Source organism: Acanthopagrus latus, chromosome 11 (genome assembly GCF_904848185.1).
Source record: "Acanthopagrus latus isolate v.2019 chromosome 11, fAcaLat1.1, whole genome shotgun sequence".
NCBI lineage: Eukaryota > Metazoa > Chordata > Actinopteri > Spariformes > Sparidae > Acanthopagrus > Acanthopagrus latus.
The window spans coordinates 1,789,836-1,811,870 of record NC_051049.1 but is presented as its reverse complement, the minus strand read 5'-3'; the positions used below and the strand labels follow the sequence as shown (position 1 = coordinate 1,811,870).

The 22,035-nt window shown below is 42.0% G+C and overlaps 2 protein-coding genes across 6 annotated transcripts in view; one reads left to right on the top strand and one right to left on the bottom strand.

Moving 5' to 3' along the window:
- Positions 1 to 6,871, bottom strand: part of kifap3a (kinesin-associated protein 3a) — a 33,565-nt gene extending 26,694 nt beyond the window's left edge. Inside the window, exons 1-7 of the mRNA XM_037115804.1 lie at positions 6,681 to 6,871; positions 5,100 to 5,231; positions 4,724 to 4,869; positions 4,569 to 4,627; positions 4,308 to 4,449; positions 1,804 to 1,903; positions 54 to 178 (exon numbers count right to left, since the gene is read on the bottom strand). Of these exons, the coding sequence (XP_036971699.1) occupies positions 54 to 178; positions 1,804 to 1,903; positions 4,308 to 4,449; positions 4,569 to 4,627; positions 4,724 to 4,869; positions 5,100 to 5,231; positions 6,681 to 6,856 (880 nt within the window). The 5' untranslated portion in view covers positions 6,857 to 6,871. The remainder of the gene's footprint in view (positions 1 to 53; positions 179 to 1,803; positions 1,904 to 4,307; positions 4,450 to 4,568; positions 4,628 to 4,723; positions 4,870 to 5,099; positions 5,232 to 6,680) is intronic.
- mettl11b (methyltransferase like 11B) lies at positions 6,833 to 20,528 on the top strand. 5 transcript variants are annotated; one of them, XM_037115814.1, is made up of 4 exons: positions 6,833 to 6,931; positions 15,084 to 15,256; positions 17,213 to 17,465; positions 18,488 to 20,528. In XM_037115814.1, the coding sequence occupies exons 2-4, from the start codon at positions 15,185 to 15,187 to the stop codon at positions 18,742 to 18,744; spliced, it is 582 nt and encodes a 193-aa protein (XP_036971709.1). In that variant the 5' UTR covers positions 6,833 to 6,931; positions 15,084 to 15,184; the 3' UTR covers positions 18,745 to 20,528. The 5 variants fall into 5 exon arrangements, with proteins under 5 accessions (XP_036971709.1, XP_036971710.1, XP_036971706.1 ...); XM_037115815.1 differs by lacking the exon at positions 6,833 to 6,931 and adding an exon at positions 8,811 to 8,949; XM_037115811.1 differs by lacking the exon at positions 6,833 to 6,931 and adding an exon at positions 10,997 to 11,195.
- The last annotated feature ends 1,507 nt before the right edge of the window (positions 20,529 to 22,035 follow it).

The window sequence follows — 22,035 nt, the reverse complement described above, 5'->3', positions numbered from 1 at the left end:
TACATCTGAGTTATTTTACACACACACCTCATCTGTTTTCAGAAAAAGGATATAGGCCTTCTTCTTCTTCTGCAGCTCGTCTTGCCAGAGGTCATACCTCTTCAGCTCATGCTCAATGATGTTCATACACAGGGCCCCAATCTTAAAATGTGTGACCAGGCCGTGAAACTGGGAGAAACTAGAGAGGAAATCAAGATGGAGAGAGAGAGAGAGGGAGAGAAAAAGACTTCCATTTATCCAAAAGTGGATTTTAAAAAATGTTTTTGTGGGGATATGGGATTCCAGCTGGGAGCTGTCATTGAAATGACCCAATCCGTCACCCCTGAAGTAGTTTACACAGTAAACTGTCAAAGTCAAAACACGTTCAGTCAAACAGTGTGTCCTGGTCCGACTTATAATCAGCCCAACTTGAACCGTTTCACAATCCAAACAGCATAACATGGAGATGGACGCGGGCCAAGAGTGACGATCAGTTTTCAGACGTGCACGTCCTCTCGCAGCCTAAATCAGCTCTGACAGACGTTTATGTATTATTCTAGTGAGGGCTAATTTTAGTGTTTCCTAACACCCAGTTGGAGAGCGAAACTTCAGTGCGAGGTACGCTGCCAAACGTGGATGACTACTGTATGAAGAGAGAGAGAAGAGAGCAGAGGCGACTGACTGTAACGCTCAGCGCTGTTAAAACTAAAATTCAGAAATACTGCAAGGAGGAAAAATGTTTTGACTGCCATAATTTGATAAAATCAGTTTGAGCTTCGAATGTGTGGTCAGCGATTGTGAACAGACTCTGTGTAGTTTTGATCTGTTTTTTTTCCTGACTTTTCCAGTGGAAGCAAATCTGCAGCGTGAATAATATTTTAGACAACAAGTGTTCCTATGAACGCACCAGTTTGATTTGTCTCTTATCTGAGTCAGCATGACAATAAACTTGTGCACAAAGCCATGAAGAAACAGTTTTCGCAGTTTGATGTGGAAGAAGATGCAGAGGACAATGATCAGGAATTATTATTTACAGTTCTTCCTCTAATTGCTAAGAAGATTATCACACTGGAAACACAACACACAACAGAGGGAGAGAATCAAGGGGTTTTTTAAATGTGGAAAACATATTAAAACAGATGCATTCCTGCATAAATGTTTCCACGTTTCCATACCTTTCCAACTTATGTGATTAAAGACAAAGTAAAGTTAAAAATACTGTTTTTTTCTTATCATTTAAATGTGAACAGAACATGTCTATTTTTCTTCCTCTTTTAGTTTATAAATATTTTCAGGATTTCTTCCCCTGAGAATATGGGTGGAGGGAATATATATATATATATATATATATATATATATATATATATATATATATATATATATATATATATATATATATATATATATATATATATATATATATATATATATATATATATATATATATATATATATATATATATATATATATATATATATATATATATATACATATACATATATACATATATACATATATACATATATATATATATATATATATATATACATACATACATACATATATATATATACATACATATATATGAGCTGTGTCTCTGAACATCTGACTGCACTGTACAACTATAACAAACTTTATAAAAAGGCAAAACCATAACTATCAAAGCAAGAATAAAACTAAATTTCCTATAAACTCCAAATGTAAAAGACAATAAAATAAATATTATTTATATTAAATACATTGTTGGGTCTCAAAGAGACGGAGTTGGCAACCGTCACTTGTGGCTCGGTGCACGTGTTGGAACGGAGGTGCTGCTGATTTACCTGGAGAAGCAGAAGAAGATGTACGTGATGGTTGTTGCCAGGTCCACGCTCTGCTTCCAGTCCTCCCTCAAAACTCTGGCCAGAGCTCCGAGAGCTGCCTCTGTTAACATACAAACACATATCAATGAAGACACACAAACGCAGACAGGGGCCGATACAGAAAAGGTCAGACAGGAAGAGTAAAATATCTGAGTGTAGAAATCAGTCAGAAAAAGCAGAGAGCCGTGCAGCTGCAGATTAATGTAAAGAAGCGTGGGGGGAACGTGATGGGCCGAGGCTCCTGGGGATTTTGAGCTATGGGTGCTTCTCAACGTAAGGACGTGCGTCCCAAGGTTCGTCTCCTCTTTCCAAGCTGACCCGAGGCCTCTCGGTTCACACGGAAACTCGGCTCTTATCAGCATCGGGCCGGTTGATGCGGCGCGGCAGACGGAGTGAGCTGACGACTCATTGTGACAGATACAAATGGAGCTGTGCCATCACACTGCGGCTGCAGAGGATGATGGCTCCGTGCTGTTGTGGAAGAAACAGTCCGGTTGTCACGGAGGGGAGCAGAACTGAAGCTGACCTGTGTTTCTTTAAAGGGGGAGCTGATAAAAGCCAAACAGACTCTTCTCAGGCCGTATTCTGATCAGTCCTATATAAAAAAAAAAACACAACTCTTTTTATGCTCCAGCTTGAATTTGGAATATGGCTGAGGTATGCACTTTTGAACTCTTGTGATTGGATCCACTTCACCAGGAAAAAAAAAAAGCTTTTTCAAAAATGAATAATTGAGCGTGAAAGTTCATTGTTGACATTTCCAGAGCTGTCAGCCACGTCTCAAGGTCTTCCTGTGCAGTCGCAGAGATAGCTGTCATACCAACAGTCACTGGACGGCCAGAAAAAGATCAGCGAGGACGGTCACGCAACACCATCTTCCCTCCATAAACAACAGCCTGAACAATCTCCAGCCAAAAGACATTTGAGGTCAAATGTTTAATCATCCTTAAAAGTTTTTTCTGATCCAAATCGACAGTCTAAGGAGGCTGACGTAAGCTGTGCAGACTGTGAAGCTCCCTGTGGAAAATCTTTTACACTGCATAAAAACATGCAGGGTAGGATTGTACCAAAAATATCTCTCATTCATGAAACAACAACATGCTGTATTAAAAAAAAAAAAAAAATGGATGTGGACAGTGGACGCACTATTAATACTGGTTGTTGGAGAACATTTATACATGACTGTTGGTGCAGACGGTGCACTGTGTCGCAAGTTTACACAATGTTGACTGAACCGATCACCACGAAATGCACTTGTCTGTATTTTGCAGGATACTGGAATTTTTCAAATCGGACACCGTGGCGACTCCCCTGCATAGTGCATCTGGTCAGGTTTCAGAATAAAACACCCAGTGCAGGCAAAAAAGTCAGAAATATCAACAACAAACACATTTACAACTGACAAATAATGAAACCGTTTCATTACGTAGCTTACTCAACTGTGGCCGTAGCACAAGGAAAAATTAGGAAATAAACACAATCTGAGAAAGTCATCTGTATCAGACGGACCTGGTGGGACGAGACTTTACTTCATTACAGATCATTTACTCATTACTGACAGAAAAAAAGTCTATTGATTTTAATCTCACGCCATTCTGTGATCTTTTTTTTAGTCTGAAGCTGTTATGATGCTGATGGGACTGAACCTCATTAAGCACTTTTTTTTTTAACACTGGTGCCAAAATGATTGCCGCCATATGTTTAGCTGCACAACAGCTTTTGACAAAAACAAGTTGATGACCGGCTGAACGGTGATTCAAATCTGTAACAATGTGATCAAAGAAAGTAAATACAGCTCTGAATGTGACCAGACAGGCACTGTGCTACAGACAGATTCTGGTCAGTACAGCCCTTGGAGTTATTAATAGGTGTACTGACATGATTGATTCCAGTGACACACATGCTGTCTTCACTGAGTACAGAGGACCAACAGAGAACTTCATCACATGAAGATCAATATCTGCAAAACCAGCATCAGCTTGTGGTCGACTACATTTCTTTAAATATGGATGTTGCTGCAAAGAAGCTACAACTTGTAAAAAATTGATGTTTCTCCCACAGAAGATCAACACAATCAGCACAGTTTCAAGGTGGACACACAAGATTTGCGTCACCAACTCAGCATTGGACAAAATGTGAAATATGATCAACACCTCGTTAGCAAGAATCAGACGGATGGAAATAAAGTTCATTACGTCTGGTCTTTTAGTAACGGGACGGAAGTCCTGTCTCATCATGTTGTTAGTGACAAAGCTCATTATTTTAAGATGGAAGTACTCAGCGACTTCAGAACCTGTATTTGTACATTGCTTTGTAAAAAGATATACATCTGTGTTATCCTGGAAAACGAACAGTTTGTAATCATGCTGTTGGATTTCTACAGTCCTACAGTTTTACATTAACAGACACAGAGTAAAACTAAAAGAGGAAGTATGTTACTGAGTTATTCGGGTCATCCTTTGTACCGTTCTGTATGAGTTCCTCCAGGTTGTCTGGGTTCCGAGCCAGTTGGAAGATGAGTGTAGCTCCTCTGATCTTCTCCTGGACGTCTTCATACAGCAGCTCCACATACTCATCGATGCGGTTGATGCTCGCCTCCTCGTCCAGCTGACAGAAAGAAAACAGTTCAACACAGTGAGACTGACGAGTACAGTCTGAGTGACGGTAAAAACAACTGCCATTGATAACAAGACAGTACAAACACACTTTCCTCTCTCAGTTCCTACCTCCACTCCTGCGTAAGGTGTGAAGTCTCTCGGCGAGATTCGTTTCTTCTCCTGGTTGTCTGTGAACGGAGACACTCGTCACAAAGAGGCCTCGTGTGACAAATTACTTTCACGGTTTTGTTTGTAAAAAGCAGTCATGATAAACTCTTCAGTACCGTTTGAATCTTTCCGTTTCTGCAAATAGAAAAGCAGCTGCTCCACCTCGCGGAGCTTCGACGGGTGAATCAGTCGACATTCCTCCACGACTTTCCGGGCCAAAGAGGACGTATCAGTGTGGGCGTTCAAGCTTTTCAGGCGAATACTGAAGGGAGCAACGACACGCAGACAAGTAAAATTAAAACAGAAAAGTCAACACTTGGTTTTCAGATGTAAGACATCATGTTTGGTCATGATTCAGATATAGTTACAGGCTAGGAATTGTTGATAATATCATTATTTGACAGAGAGGCATTCATTCTCATTCTTTAAATCAGCAGTACACACAGATCAGTAGTATGACACTGAATCCTGAATTTAACGCATTATTCTCACATTTTCTGACATTCTTTGCGTTCTCCGATCATCGCTTCTCCCAGCTCCCCCAAGATGGTCGCCTCCACCTCATAATGGACGACGAGTGCTTTCTCAGTCGGGTGGACGTCCAGACTGCAGCTCTTCACTCTCCTAAGTAAACAATGTTCTCACAATAAAACACAATTCAACAGTAATTTCACTGCCTTCATTTATTTTCCAAACAGTTAGTAAAAGTTAACACCTGTTCTGGTTTGATTCTGTAAGAGTAGGTTGTATAATTTGACCAAACTTATTCAGTAAACAATAAATAAGAGCATTACAATCACATGCATCAGTACGGCTCACAGGTTCAGTTCGACAGCAGGATGTCTGTATATACAATTAAATGGCAGCAGAATATTTACAGGAATAACACGGGTTAGAGTCAAAGTTCAGCTGTGATGTATAAACATGGTTCTCGGATGTAAAGCTTACTAAGACGAGGGGGACCTCAGCTTTCCAGATTCATTAATGAGGGCTTTTATTGTTTGTGTGAGGTGCAACACCAGTATGAAAACTACTTCTATTTAAATGTACTGTATATTATCTCACAGACACAGCACTTTGCTTATTGTTACTGGGATTTAGAGCAGACTTTTAGTGATAATCAGGATCTGGAAGATAGAGACTTGTGACTTGACTCCAGACATGACAACTGTCTGTCAGTATTTCACTGTTTGAAAGTGTTTTTTGATTGAAATAAATAAATAAGCTTTTAGAAATGTTATTTGTTTTGTGTCATGATTACACTTATTTGACTGAATATCAATAATCATACTATAAATATAACTTATCGCCATTGTCTTTTCTTTATATAAAGACTAGGATCTGCATGTAACACTGTTGTATCTTGAAGAGGAAAATGTGAGAATCAACTCCACTCGACACAAACTAAACTCATTTTGTTTTCCTCACAACCCATTTTTATTTACAATCACTTTGACTGGTTTGAAAGCTGCTACATCAACACATTTGATTAAGTAATTACAATGTTTGGTGATTACACCCTTTTTAATACAATCTGTATTTGGACTATTTTCTGTGACAGACCGAAATAAAACCAAACGTTGTCACATTAAAGCACAAATTAGCATACAACAACATCAACTAGCTAGCTACAAGGTGTTTGTATACTTGATTTCAGGCACATTTACTCAAACTTAGCAGCAGTTAAGACTGATAATATCAGGACAGCAAGTTTTCTATCAACATTAACCGTTTACATTAATATTAAATTTATTAATTGTTAGAAAAAATAAAGAGGGTGTGTGTTGTATTTTCTCCATTTAGCCTGGCTAACGTCAAACACCATTACCAGACATACAGGTTAGCTAACATTGGGCTAGCGGTAGCTGCTTTTAGCTCCTTTCAGCCGGTCAAACTTTCACAAAAACACATTAACATTAACAGAATTAACAGAAGAGTCTGTTAACCTCAGTCAGTCATTTAAATGACCTGTCGCACTGTAAATGAGCAGCTGAGCATCCTGCTGGCTGCACCGACACGATAACAAGCTAACGGTATAAAAACAAGTTAGCTTAGCATTTGTTTTCACTTCACCTCTTCAGGTAACGAGGGTCTCCTGCTTGTACACTGTCCATTTTCTTCAGAAGAGAAATAAATCCGTCATCAGAAGCCGTTCCTCTCGGACAGGAGCAGCTGGTGCTGATGCAGACGGGGCGGATGTTTTTTATTTCTTCAGCTTGTTGCCAGGGCGGCGAAACATCTCCCAGCATGCAACGTGACGGAAGTCAGCGCTGCTGCCATCTGTGGTCCGGGAGGACGAGGCTGCTGCGGACAATCACGCACAGGTGACGTCATATAGAGAAATATCTCCATGTATCACAGTTGCCGAATTAACAAGAAGGCCCGAGTGATTAATAATTTGTCTGAGAAAGTGTTTCACAGCGTTGATTAAGTTTCTCTAAACTCCACAACTCTGAAAATTTAGAGATTTTCTAAGGGAGTCTGGGGATTTTCTCCACAGGTGTCAAATGAGAAGCTTATTTATTCGTTTATTTTTAACATTGACTCGTTTATCATCAATAAAATGTTGTCTTTTTCATGAATCGGGTGTAAATGGTGAAATCAGCTGAAACAGGGTGTTCAAGCACAACATTACACGATGCATTTACAAGGAAGGAAACAACTCCATGGGTTTCTCCTCATGCAGCAGCTTGTTAAATGAGATGATTTGTAAAGGGAGTTTGGTGATACTGTGGTTATAAACATCTGCTACCAACATTGGCAGGTTAAGAGGGTAATTTAGATCACAGTGAACCACATGTATGAGACAGTAATTTGTTTTTCCTCCTTTTTTTCCAAGTTGAAATAAAACACTGAAGTCCCTTATGATACAGACTAACTGTTTCTCTCAAAATCTGAGCAGAAACTTGTTAAAAATCTGTGAGCATGAGACGTCTGTGTCAACAGTTCAAGACACAGCTGAGCACTAATCTGTTCAATCAGCAGCTTGATCAACACACCTGTCAGGTTTAACTGAAGCAGCACAGGAGACACACTCACTAACATGGATTGAGCTCAAAGATAAATGATATATTTTTGTTTATGAAATAAAGTATATTTGCTTCAGCTGGGGAAATGGGAGCAAAACATAAGTGTTGCGTTTATAGTCCTCACTGTTTTTTAATGATATAATTTGGTCTCAGCTTTCATTTGTATTTAATCTCAGACAGTTGCATGAAAGTGAACATCTGCTGATTTTCCTTTAAATGATCAACAAATGTGTTCATCAAAATATAGAAATTCTTCTTCTGTGTTAAAGAATGAAGCAGTTTGGTCAAAATCCTTTGTTGGTTTGACTCTGAAGTCACAGAAGACGAGTCAGAGTTACGTATCTACGAATATGAGCTGAAGTAACAGATCTGTGGAGGAAACTGACACTGACTTCAACTTTCTCTTGACTATTTATACTTTCTGGGTTCTCTTTGGTTAAACTTCAACCACAGGCAGCGCAAGACAAAGTGTATTCTACTTAGAAAAGATATAACCATGTGATTTTTATATTTAGTCATGTGCACTTCCGGTTTTCCTTCTTTTGTAAATTATTGAGTCCTTCAAGTTTTGATTCTTTGAGAGCAGACAGAAATATGTTTGGTTTATAGATACAATGTGATTAAGTTATTTAGAAACAAGTAGATTATAATTAATGATAAGAATAAGGCAAATCGTGATGAGAAGCAACACTTGATAATGTAAAATGTACTGAACCTGTTTTGATACATCAGCTCACTGAACTTCCAGATTTATTCTGACTTGTTTCCTTGAAATCAGACTTTTTAGAATTTAATGCAGAAGAAAGACACTTTATTTTTATTTTTTTTGTAGGAGAGTGTTGGTTTTGAACATTTAAAGTCCACACCAGCCACATATCTGACAAATTAAAGTTACAAGTGAGAAATAAACACAAGTAGTTGTAATCGATACTGTAACTTGGTAAATCTGCTCGGCAGGAAGTATTTGCTCGTCTCAGCAGCAGCCAGTCTCCACCTTTGTGACAGCTGATGTCACCGCACTTAATTTAGCCTCCGACTCGTGATGGAGATATCAGAACATTATTTGTGTTAAGAGTCAGAAATAAACCGTATTCCCTGGCGACAGACTGAATGATCACTGCCTGTGTTTACAGGCACGTTGGTTATGATCAGGCTTTCGGAGTATCCTGGTTATTCCTCTGTGGGTGTGAACAGTTCATCCTGATCCTAAGTGTGAGAAATCATACTGCCTGGAGTTCTCTGATAGAACCAGGATACTGTGGCAGAAACATCTTATTCATGTTCCCAAACCACCTGATTGAGTCGCTGAGATGGTGAGAAATCAACACACAGCTGCAGAATCATGGAGACTGTTATGATCATACGGGGATATGAATTACCTGCACCTGTATCTGAATACAATCAAAACCAGGATACTTTATTTTTATTTCATTATTTTCATACATCTGCAGCCATCAGGATTAAACATGTTTTACAAAGCTGCCCATTAAATGTTAAGTTGAGAACAGGGACTGCAGACAGCTCCATGAATCACCAGCGACTGTAACTCATGACTTGACTGTGACAACCTGAGGTGAGTGTGCCACATATAGGTGATGAGATGACATAACTGAGGCGCCGAAGCTTCAACCTCTGCACGCTGGAATGATCATTTCTAAAAGAAGCAAAAATCAGCAGCAGTTTGGTTAAAAGTTAAACTCCCAACATTCAAACCTTCTCTTGTGCTGTTGTTGGATTTGAGTCGGAGCTGCTGATTTTTTTTTTTTTTTAAAAAGCAGAGATCAGACTGAACATGACAGAATCAAAAAAGACTTTAACCTTCAAGTGATTGTGATGTCCTCCTCAAGCCAAAAAGATCCAGTTACATGTTGATGTTGTGGAAAGGATAAAACTGAGGTACAACTCATCGTTTTGTCTTTAAAATTGAAATTTCAGAATCAAAATATCTTAGATTTTGGATATTATGATATGTCATAACACATTGTTTATCTACATTACTGATGATTATGGATCAAAAGTGTCACTGTGCTCATATTTTGTACCAATACTCATCTCTGCAGTATGGTCACAACATCCATATCGAGGTATTTGATCAAAAATATTGTGATATTTGATTTAGGACTGGGCCACCGGGGGTTTAAAATTATCAAGATGTATTTGGTATATTTAGCCTAAAGATAGCACAGTATCATCGAAGGCCATATGGGGCAGCCTAGAATAACTTTACCAAAAAAGAAAAGTGCAGGACTTGGTCTTGACCTTGGACATAAATACAGAAGGAATTTCAGGTCAGTCTCTAGTTTCATGAATAAATAATCTCCCTCTGGCATGTACATCTTAAAATGAACATTTAGGCCTTCTGGACGTGTGTTTATGTGTAGACGGGACAGGATTTTTGTCTCGTCTCCAGCCTGCGTTTGCGTTTTCATACATTGGTTTCAATCTGTTCATGTGTGGACAAGATCTCATTCGTCTCTGACTGCATTTAATTGCAGGAGGCTCGACTCAACAGTGGCTACATATTTATGTTTTTTCTTGACGAATGCTTTCCACAGTCGAGATATACGAAAGATAACGATGACTCAAAATAGACTGAACTAGTGACTGGATGTAAATACAAACTGAACCAGGGAAGATGAGGTGCAGGTAGAAACCAGCGAGCAGGACGGGAGCTGATGGGCTGCAGGTGTGGAGGGAAACAGCAAAAGACAAGACAAAGTCCAGAAAACACGGCAGGTCGTGCAGGAGATTTCTACGCAGCTCTTGTCTTGGAACTTGATTTTAGTCTATAGAAACATTTTGTCTGACCTTTGCACTTTCTTATTTTCTAAGAATCTAGATGTTTTCTAGGGGGAAAAAAATCACATGTTCAATAAAAGTATAAGATGACTTTAATTGTGACTTTGCTGTCTGGAGTCCGAGGAGCGGTGCTGGTACAAACCAGGAGCCGTGTGTACAAACATGAGAAGACGTTGCTAAATTTAGCGTCCCGTTATATGGCAGCGAGGGGGTTGGACGCATGGACTCTCATGTCCTGCTGGAATCTGCAGCCTGAAGCTCCGTAGCCTCTGTTCGCCCTGAGACAGCAGGCGTCTCCTTCCCTACACCAGCCCCCCTCCCTCACTCCCTCTGAAGTCAGTGTCCGGAGCAGGTGATCTGTAAATCTGAGCACCGCCCTGTGAAAAAGATCTCTGCTGATCACTTGAACGCTGGCAGAGACGTGTTGAACACTCAGCTTGACAGATTTAGCAGCAGCTGGAGAAACAGTGTCCCAAACGGGCACCGTGAGTGTTACTCTCCTCTACCCTCCTCGTCAGGACACCAGCACAGCTCCCTGAGGTGGCCACAAACAGCAAGGAAATGGAGATTTCTGCTGAGGATGATGGTCGCACCTCATCACCGAGCTTTGAGTACAAGGCCGCTCACCAGGCGGTCAGGGATCGCTGGAAAGAGACGGATGACACCATGTGTCGTCACAGCATGTCCTTCCACCTGCACCACACGCTGAGGAGCGAGTTCTTTGCCAGCTACCTGTACCTGGTGGAGAAGATTCCTCTGGGTAAGAAGAAGGGCCACACACAGGTCCAACCCCCACCCCAGTGTCGCAGTGGAGAGGTCAGGATTTACAACCTTTTCTTGACCCTTGACTCCATTAAGAGCGACACATGCTGCTGGTTTTGCATGTTGAGTACGAATCACTTCACACTGCAGCAGAGGCTTCGAAATGTGCAGCGCAGCAAACTTCACACTCGTAATAAGTTTAGTTAAAGTCACACATTCACTGTAAGGCAATGCATCGTTAACTGAGAGAAATTAAAGCAGACCTGAAGAAAATAGTTTTCAAATCTGTACAACAGTGCATGTGATGTGCACCGGGTTCATTCTGAATGGGATAAAACACAAAAACATCACGAATGACAACAGAAGTGTTGAATGCTACACACCTGTTGTGCATGTATAGATGAAAACATATCTTAAATTGCATTAGTTATTTTTTTTTTTGTTCTTCCTGTATGAAGAGGTAAGAGCAACTAATCTCTAACTTCACACAGTTTCTCAGTCTGACTGTAAACATGAAACATGTTTCTGGAGTTTAAATCTTTATTCTGAGCTAAATGCACATCTGCTGATAACAGACAGTACACAAAGACGGAGCAGGAACTCTTTGTTACATATGTTATATAACAATCTGTTGCGTATTGAAGTGGGCCTACAGTACAGTGTAGGGCAGCTTAATGTACCTTGTGCAGACACGTCTGCAGCGGTTGTAGCCTGACGAGTGTCTGGTGTGTCAGCCTGCAGGTTCTCTGGTGATTTCTAAGTTACAAAACAATCACGTGATTTCACCAGGAATTATGGGTAAGAATTTGGGGCTATGTGTGAAACGTGGACTATTAATGTGTTCCGAACTGCGTGCTCCCTCTGCACATGAGAACATGCACATGTGCTGTCTGTGATTTGTATTTTTAACAGTGAGAATGGCCGAATGGTAGCCAACACACACATACACACACACACACACACACACATACACACACACACACACACACACACATACACACACACACACACACACACACACACACAAACATCTGTAGTTAAACTATTTGTGTTGCAGCAGCACAGACGCTACTGAAGGATCAAAGAAATATTACAGCATCCTCTCACTCGTCCACGTGCACACAGTGTGTTGCTATGTTTAGTTTAAATTGTAGTTTGAGTTTAATGATCAAAGTTGAAGGTGACAGGAAGGCAGAAAGGGAGAAATCTGGTTTCCCTTCTAATATTTCATATTTCTTCCATCTTTATTGCTTAAACAAGTGCTACCTGTGACAGAAATACGTTCATCAGCAAAGGTGAAGAAAACCGGACTTCTGGATTAAGAGCAGCAGGTTTGAGATGATCGTCCAACCCGACCAGTCGGACCGGCCCAGGGGAGAAAGACTTTCAGAATAACAGTCGTGCTTGTTCAGCTTGGATTTAATGCTGCTCCTGGCTAATGTCTGGTCATAGGAACGAGAAATGGACGAAAGTCTGACCAAACAACCTGAAATCAGAGACTGATGTCCACATCTTTACAAAGACCTGAATCCACCACAACGTCCTGGATCAAACAGCTGCACTCGACTCCGTGTTCTGACCCGACAGTGGGAGGAGGAGAGGTGAACCCTGTGTTTACATCACTGATGCTCGGTGCTCCTCGTAGCGGATTGACAGCGATGACCTGGTGTCAGACTTTTAATATGAATATTATCACCACCATCTTGTTGCTGCTGTCCAACAAACAATCCAATTACAGAACAGGAGAACAGGCAAATAATTATGTGATCGAAAAGGAGTCAGAAGACGTGTGAAGACACAGGCGTGAGATCGATATTTAAAGCAATTCAAGGTAGAAAATGTACGATTTGTTTCTTAAGCTGTATCTTGTTTCATGAAGAAAGACTTACAGAAAGTTAGAATACATTGAGAACTAAACGGTGGAACAGAGGATGTATATCATATCTTTATGTTTATTTCTTAACGTGAAATGCACCGTAAACACGACACAATCTCCTTACCATGAAGGCTACACTTCATCATCGAAGGTGTTAAGACCGAGTCGAACCTGATCCTCGTCAGGACGGGAACTTGTCCATCAGTAGAGCTCGGGCTGCAGAAACAGGAGATCGTGACCCGCCGGTCGTTCTGGCTCAAAGATGCCTTATTTTCTTACCACCAACTTGATACAGGGCCCATTAATGGCATGGCATGACAGGCATGACCGCACTTACTCATGTCAGTCAGACGGCTTCAGTCAGATTATTTACAGCTTTAAATGGACTCAATGAAATCTATTTTTTGTCTTTTTTATGTCTTAATACAGTAAATGTCGAGAGAGGGAGTTTTAAAATACATACACTGTACACTGGATATCTAGATTTAACTTTAGACATATGATACAGAAACAATCATCATCTTCTGACCCGATTGTTTAATCAGATGTCGTGTTTTGTTACATCGAAGTTCAAAGGTTGACTTCTAATGAGCCGGTCCACTTTGAAGGTGTGAGATAGAAGAATATGGCGTCTCTGGATTGACTCTTCCTTGGCAGACATGTTCGTTGTCCTGCTGTCTCCCCCCTCGTCTCGGCTCTGCTCGATGTTTCTATACTTACCCGTCCTCTGAAAGCTTCCCTGTGGAGTCGCATGACATGTAACTGCCGCCTTTAGATGCTCCAATGACAAAACCCTGAAACATTTCACGGCCGAGCGAGCGCTCGTGTGGAGTCGTAGCATGATTTGTCCGTTTCGACATGTATAGCGTGACTTCCAGGTGCTGAACGATTCAGTCCATCTCTTGGCTCTGTGCCTCGGCCTGATGTTTCTGGTCCAGCTGGACGTGAACCCCCCCTCCCTCTTAATGTTTCACTGTGGTGTCATGAATTCTGTCACTGAACATCCTTCACAAGAGGACAGACATTCCCCCTCATGACCCCCCACCTCCGCCCCTCTACAGCCGGAACATGTCATCTAAGCCTTCGGAAATGTTGCGCTCATTCTCAGGATTTATTTCAGCTCAGCAGAACCGAAGCATTGAGAGGTTGGGATGGTTGAAGAAGCCGGGTGTAAAGTTTCTTAATGTCACAGCATGTCATTGACAGCGAGTTATCAAAGACATCGTAGTACGACACATAATTGAACACTTCAATCAGCCGAGTCGTGTCCCGTTGTGATCACAGAAGCCTTGTGTCAGTTTCTCAGTAATGTAACTTAACCTAAAAACTCTGTAAATGCAAACAGTGGAGATGCTTGAACCAGCAGCATGTTGTCTTATATCATGTAACAGCTGAGCAGAGTGTAAGAGTAGCGCGGCAACACGTCTTTATTTATAGTCTTCTGGTAATCAAATTATCATTCTACATCTCCTGAGGGATCGTAAACGGTGTTCCAGTCCCGTGTCATGTCGGATCTATTGTTGGAAACAACCTTTTACTGATTACCTCCCTAAAACTCTCCCGTATCATTAGAGATGTAATCAGCCTTAAAGAGGTCACATGACGCTTTTTGGGTTTCCTTTCCTTTAATGCCTGATGTTTTGTGCACATGAGTTGCAAGCTGCTCCTGAAACACCTGGTTTGAAGGGTTTGAAAAAGAATATTTGTTGCAGAAAGAAGTGAGCTGACCTCTGCAGACTGCTGCTCATCTCTGCTACAGGCTCCAGGCTACATTAGCCACTAGCACGTAGCATAACACATATCAGGCGCCCGCCCAGCTGTTAGTGGTCCAGTTGTATTGTGGGTAACGAAGGTGCTGGGTTCTGCAAAGGAGAAGAAAATGTTGACATCGCTGCTGGGCGTCATCCGTCAGTAAATAGATTAAATTATCCAATTAATTTGAACCGTTGTCATTAATATGTCCACACCTGTCTTCATCTGTTGTCTTTCTGTCCGTCTGCGTCCGAACAGTGAAACTGTTTCCGGTCACCTGTGAGTACATCAAAGGAGAGAAACAGTTCTACTACAGAGCTCAGCAGTTCTACGAGGACGTCCCCGCCTCAGAGGAGGGCATGATGGGAGATTACGTGGAGATATCCAACGTTGATCTGGAGGGTTCCCGGGAGTTTCTGAAGAGGTTTGTGGTGAGTGTCCAGAAACGAACTCACATTAACTTCATGAAAAGCTGAATCAGGTCAGTGAAACTCTGCTGCTTCTCCATCTCCATCCTCCACTGCGGCGTCTGTCTGCGAGTATATCGATTTACACCGTTGCTGTTATCTCTGAACATACACGTCAGAATCTATTCTGGATGAGGAATTTATCATCCTGACTGTACAAAAAGAATTCCACCGTGTTTCACGTGGGAGGCGTCTTTCTAATAGTAGCTCAGACGTGATGCCAGCCCCATAAACACCCCATACAGAACAAGCTGAGCCAACAGCTGTTAATCAGTTTGTACTGTGGTCATTTTTTACTGCCACTAATTAGTTCACAGTGGAGGAGGAAGAGGAGGAGGAGGAGGAGAAGGAGGTATTTCTGAGACTTTCTGTCGAGAAACAGAGTGTGATAAAATACAAGGAGGTTTATAAATGTTTTAAAGTGATGAGTCTGGAAGGACACATTTGAAAAGGTGGTTACCTGTTCATGACACAACACACCTCATAGAAATGGTGTTTGTGCTTCTGTTGTTCTATCTGAAGCTAAATTCACCCCAAAAAATCAGTCAAAATATCATCATCCCGACACTGAGGATGACTTTATATCATCAGGAGGAGATGATGACTGGATTTTCACATTTGGGTGAACTGTCCCTTTAAGCCTTCCTACACTCACATGTCTGTGTGTGTGTGTGTGTGTGTGTGTGTGTGTGTGTGTGCACGGTCTCCTCGTCAGCTCCAGCGGGTGTATGTCAAAGTTTTTTTTTAGGTGCTCAGAGAGTCCAAGTGCTAATTCAGGGGGATGGGTTTGGCCCAGAGACCCGGTTATTTAGAGGATCATTTTTACAGGAGCTCTAATTATAAACTGCTAAGATTGGACGCTTTAGAGGAACCTCGGGAGGCTAAGTGGCTACTTCTGCACGGGTGCTAATGTAAACACAACACGGCCTGATTTAACAGAGCTCAGCTGTGGTTCCGTGTTCATGCTGGCTCATACAGAACAGTTCAGTTCAGCTGGTCATGAGACTGTAACAGCTGGATTATTGTTGCAGAAGCATTTATTATTTTCATCATGCATTAATCTGCTCATTTTGGATTAATCAGTTAGTTTATAAAATGTTAAAAAAATAGATCAATTAGAGAAGTTAGGGAATAATTTATCTTGATTGACTAATCGCTTAATCGATGGATACTTTTGGCTCGAGACTGCTCTCTCAGAAATTCACTTTTTTCCTCTCACTCTAACGTGAAGAAGCTGAGTGACGGATCAATAAGCTTCTCTTTCCTCCAACAACTCAGCTACAAATCATCCCCTCCAACAGTCTCCTCCCCGGCTGTGAACAGCTCCTGTTTAAACCTGACGTCTCCATTAAAAACTGGTGTGGTAGGAAAAGATTTAGAATACATCCAGATTAAACTGAGCTACATACGTATGGAGCAATATGGCAGTAATTCACTGCGACCAGGAAGCCTCCTGTAACAAGCGCAGAGCTCCTCGGGGCCCCATCTTTCATACAATCACACACCGGGGCCCCCGATGCCGAGGGGTTGGAGTGAGGTCAGAATACCAAATGAAAAGGAAGAAAAACCAGCATGATTCAAGTGAGGTGACTGTTGTTCCCCTCGTGGTAGAGTTCATAGTCTGGTTGCCCCGAGGAACTGAGGTCGACTTGTTTGTGCCGTCGGTGCTTTGAGGTGCAGCAGCCTGACATCTGGAAACACAGAATAAAGAATCGACTCCTCTCAGACTTATAGAAATGGTAATAACATGCTGCAGGGAAACTGACATTTAGTGTTCTGTGAAACATAAATACAGCTCTTCTTTTTATGATTACCTCACTTTTACTACAAACGATCTTCCTCCTGGAGATAAACCTCTAAATAAGGTTGAATTTTGTGATATTTACGAGTAATTTAATGTTTTTCCTCCTGCTGCTGCAGGGTCCTGGTAAAGCCGGCACACACTGTGCCCTGGACTGTGGCTCCGGGATCGGCCGTGTCAGCAAAGGCGTCCTCCTTCCTGTCTTTGAGAAAATGGAGTTAGCGGACATGATGGAGCACTTCCTGCTCCATGCACACGAGGAGTACCTGGGCGACGACGCTGACCGCATCGAGACCTACTACTGCTACAACCTGCAGGATTTCACACCTCCGAAGAACAAGTACGACGTCATCTGGATGCAGTGGGTGGCTTGTAAGTACGAAGCAGAGCATGTGTACAGAGATTTGGTGTAATGACAGCAGTGAATCATCATGTTTCGTGTGAATATATCCAGACCTGCAGAGCGCTGCCATGTCGAGGTAATGAAGAGAGATTCTTGCCTCTCGTGTGGTTATGGTGGACGCACAATGGTTACTGCTAAGCAGCATATACCCCTTTTCCATTGGTCAGAATATCACTTAAACCTGTTTAGACTGAACTTTTGTGTTCAAGGGGAAAGTGTAATCCAGGTTTTTATCACCTTGTCTCGGCTCTGATCTAAACGTAAGACCTCAGTCGACATGCTAAATTCTGATGCGACACATTATTAACATCCGGTGGTGGCGTGTAAATAAGGAAGGAATTTGGGAGGAGGTCTATTCAAGGATGTTTCATGTTGGAAGTGGTGTTTTGAAGCCGTAATACGAACATACCTGGATCTCCAACCGAGCCGGCTAACTTCCGACTAACTTAAATGGTCTTTTCAAATGTTATCGGACCGAATGGCTTAAACGATGTCAGTGAACTGAGTCATTTCTCTGGAGGTGTGATGCTCAAAAGAATTTATCCACCGTTTTACAGGAGCCTCTTTGACACTGGGTCTGTTGTTGTTTTCTCAGGTGAACCCGCCTTTAAAAAAAACCTGTAGAGCCGCTAATGATGGTTGAAAAGGGGCAACAATAAATTTGTTTTTTGCATCTCAATCCCAACTCTTCAGATTCTGATGCTTTGTGACTGGAGGTCAGTCAGTCATCATCACAAAGTGTCAGTATTTGGCGAGTTGGAAACGAGACTCAGAAATCCACCTTTAGGTTTGGAAAATATGATGATTATTGTTCAAAACAAAAAGGGCAGAAGTCGGATGAGCTGGATCTGGAGAGATTATATCCCATTAGACCTGAAGATGATCCTTCAGGAGGCGTGGCGGAGAGGACTCTTCTCTGCACCAGATTGTAGTTGGTGGTCTAATTGATGGAGCGATGTTACCTGAGGTTTGTCTCCGTCTCTCTCTTCAGGCCACCTCACAGACAAAGACCTGATGAACTTCCTGTTTCGCTGTAAGAAGAGTCTGCGTCCGAATGGCGTCATCATAATAAAGGACAATATGGCGCGGCAGGGCTGCAAGCTGGACCCCATCGACAGCAGCATCAGCCGCCATCTGGACATCATGAGGTGCATCATCGCCAAGGCCGGCCTGGAGATCCTGGCTGTGGAGCGGCAGGACGGCTTCCCCGAGATCATCATGCCCGTCTGGATGATCGCCATGAAGTAGAAGTGACACTATCACAGAGTCAGAGGGGAAATCCAACCTAAAGCTGAATTCACATGTTGTCCCACTTCCCAAATCTTCATGATGTCATCAGGAGATAAATCCTGTGGGCGGCGTGATGGCACCCGCGGTGATTATATGGGGACAGAAAATGAAATAAAGGTTTAAAATGGGCATTAAACTTCTGCAGAAGCACCCGTACGTCCACAGCGTCGGACTGTAATTTATTGCAGGACGACCACCTCCAGCTTCTTCATGCTGATGACAGATCGAGCCTCGGCTCTCTGGAGATCATTGGAAGAACATGTGGATTCAGATTTACTGTTCGGTTTCTCCTCTCAGTGAATGATTTGTACGCGTTTTTGACTAAATCCAGCATGTTACAGCAACAACAATAATGTTCATGTTAGGTTTGATTCAAAGACTTTATCGCCTTTTTATTTTTCAGTGTGATTAACATGTGATCTGTGTCTGGATGCAACCTGCCACAGCCTGAAAACTGAGTCAGGGTTTCATTTCACATTAGCTGCTTCTAGCAGAACCTCAGTCCGCTGGGCTGAACCGGAACGTGGCAGACAGGAAGTGTGGAACACCGATGCAGCGACGACCCGGCTGCCAGAATGACATATTTGCTTTGCACGTTTCTGCAAAACCACAGTTGAATTATTATGTTTCATACATACCATCTCAGCATTTCTACAGTATGTGTCATGGTACATTCAGATGATAATGATGAGCAGACTGTCATCCGGAGGAAGACGTGAGATCAGTCTGACGCCACTTTAGGTAGTTTCAACTGTGTGTGCAGCGACAAAACCTGGCACTTTATCTGAACTCTGACCACGTGGCTGTTGTGCCTAAACTTCAGAACCACCTGGTCACAACATCTAATTGAAAAGTGAAACTCATATCTGTGGTTTGCAGTAACGTACAATGCCAACATTTATTTGGCAGATCAGGTTGTGACCAGTGCACTTCTAAACTTTACTCCTCAGTGTTTTGTGACATTTTCTTACGTAGCAGACGAGCTGCCGCTGCTGTTTCCTGCCCTCTTCATATCACGCTGTGGACACGCAGGAGACAGAAGCTCCATGAAGCGCTGCCAGCTTCCTTTCGATGCCCACATTAACTAATCTTGCCTGTTCAGACAGAGAGCACGGTGCACCAATATGCTGCAGCAAATGTTCTGTTTTATCTGCGTGCTGCGAGCAAATCTGGGAAGAAAACCCTCCGATAATATAACAGAAATAGTGTTTTTTGTACGTATTTGTTCTGCAGAGACAAGCAGCTACACACAGACACATCCAGGTAATTTTAACTTGAGGTCTCTGTATGGGAATGATGGCCAGACTGGGACAAATCCTCTTAAGGAAATGGCCTCAGATTGTTTTTTTTTTTTAACATCAAACTTCCTCCAGATGTGGTCTCCAGTCGCAGCGCGGCGTTTATTTACATCTGCATCAACTCGACACTGAACATTTCCCTGATCCAGATCCAGATCACATGTTAACACCAGGTGGAGACGCGTCTTAATGTCACCTTCACAGCATGAAGTCCTCTGCTCACTTTCTACTGCAGTAGATATCATGTTCAATCAGTTTCGGTTGGGTGTAAATATTAATATAGTTTTTATGTAACGATGTGTTTTATACTTTTGCTTGTAACATTGCATTAATAGATGTAGTTTTTATATTGATCTCTTCTGTGCATTTCTTTCTGTGTAGAGCTTTTAACTTTATATTTCAGCTGAGGAGGTTTAGCTCAGGCAGCATGTGGATGAAGTTTAATGATTCCTGAATGCAATTTTTTTTGTGTGTGTGTGTGTTTAATGTTTTCATCTCACGGTCAGAACAAAGGCTAATGGGATTAGAGACAGATAATCACCGTTCGCTATTATAATCAAGGCTGGAACATAAATGACGAGCAATTTCTTTATATATTCCTACAGCACAGCCGTCCACACCCGTCACAGTGACGGAGCTGCAGTCCTCCACACTGAGCTCAAAACACACAAGATAATTGAGATCCTCTGAAATCGTTATGGTAATTCTTTTAAGTATTATGACTGTTATTATATATATATATATATATATATATATTTTTTTTTTTTTTTAACAGACTAACAGTAGAAGCAGCACATTGTTTCGGGCTAATGACTTTCAGATGGGCCCCTGAGGTGGATGGTGGGGCTGATTATTTCCTGGTTTTGACAGACAGTGCCTGCTTTCATATCTGCCCTGGCTTCATTTCAAGCCTGTCAGATGTTGTCTGCGTAAAACACATCCAGGAGTCGCCTCAAATATTCACCATTTGCGTGCGTAAGCGCTCGACGGGAGCGGCGCGGAGTTGTTCCTCCCCGAGCTTTTTTATGAAAGGATAGTTTGTCAATGAGCAGACTGCTGAGAAAGTACAAAATCATCAAAGTGTTGAAGGCGCGATGGCGTGAGATGATCTCCACGGCGTGTTTCTCTCGTCAGAATGACTCTTTTGAGATGTGAATATACCGAACACATTTTCCACATCCCGTATGAATTAAAGATCAAAATGCCCCCAAAGTTAAACTCGTAGGTATTTTTTTTCTCTCCCTCAGCAAATAGCAGCCAAATGTGCTGTCACCTTTTCAGGAGTGGTTAGCGTCGCTGACAGTCAAGGCTATCATTTCTAATACTTCTCAATGTCTTCTGCAGCCGCTCCGCAGCGGTTTGAATATATTAGCCGGAGTAACACTAATTTGTCCCGTCACGTCAGCAGAGCAGAGCTTTGGGCCTGAGTCCAGACGGAGTGTATCTCAGACAGCTCAGAGACACGAGGCGGTGTGGTGACCGATGCTGTATTCAGGACAGGAGTCGTCACCTCACCGTGCACAACGCCGCTGGGAACAGCTCAACTTAAAGTCAGAGCTCAAACAGTGGACAGAAATTAATACTTCTTTCAGTTTGCTCAGAATCCTCTGATCCATCGCTCACGCGCAACGCCAACACGTAAAATGTTGGCGCCTAACCGTCACATTGTTTGTTTGCAGCAACAGAACACAGCCTCACCTGCAGCTTACATGCAGATTACATTTTTGTTTTTCATGATGATCTAAAATGCTTGTTTGATGTTATAACATCTCTATAAGTGACAATACTTCCATTAATGCTGCATCATATGTTTATTTTATTCCCGTACAACAGTGGCTATATATGACAATGATAGTGAATAATTCTGATATCAACTGGCCCACACAGCTAGCAAATCATATCATAGGCTAGTGAGCTAGAGATAGCCACAGCTAGCCTCAGCTAAAACCCC

Excerpts from the sequence above, each read along its gene's own strand:
- mettl11b (XM_037115811.1), top strand. The coding sequence starts at position 10,997 with ATGGAGATTTCTGCTGAGGATGATGGTCGCACCTCATCACCGAGCTTT. Across the intron at positions 15,257-17,212 it reads AGTTTCTGAAGAGGTTTGTG|GGTCCTGGTAAAGCCGGCAC; the intron begins GTGAGTGTCCAG and ends CTGCTGCTGCAG. Across the intron at positions 17,466-18,487 it reads CTGGATGCAGTGGGTGGCTT|GCCACCTCACAGACAAAGAC; the intron begins GTAAGTACGAAG and ends CTCTCTCTTCAG.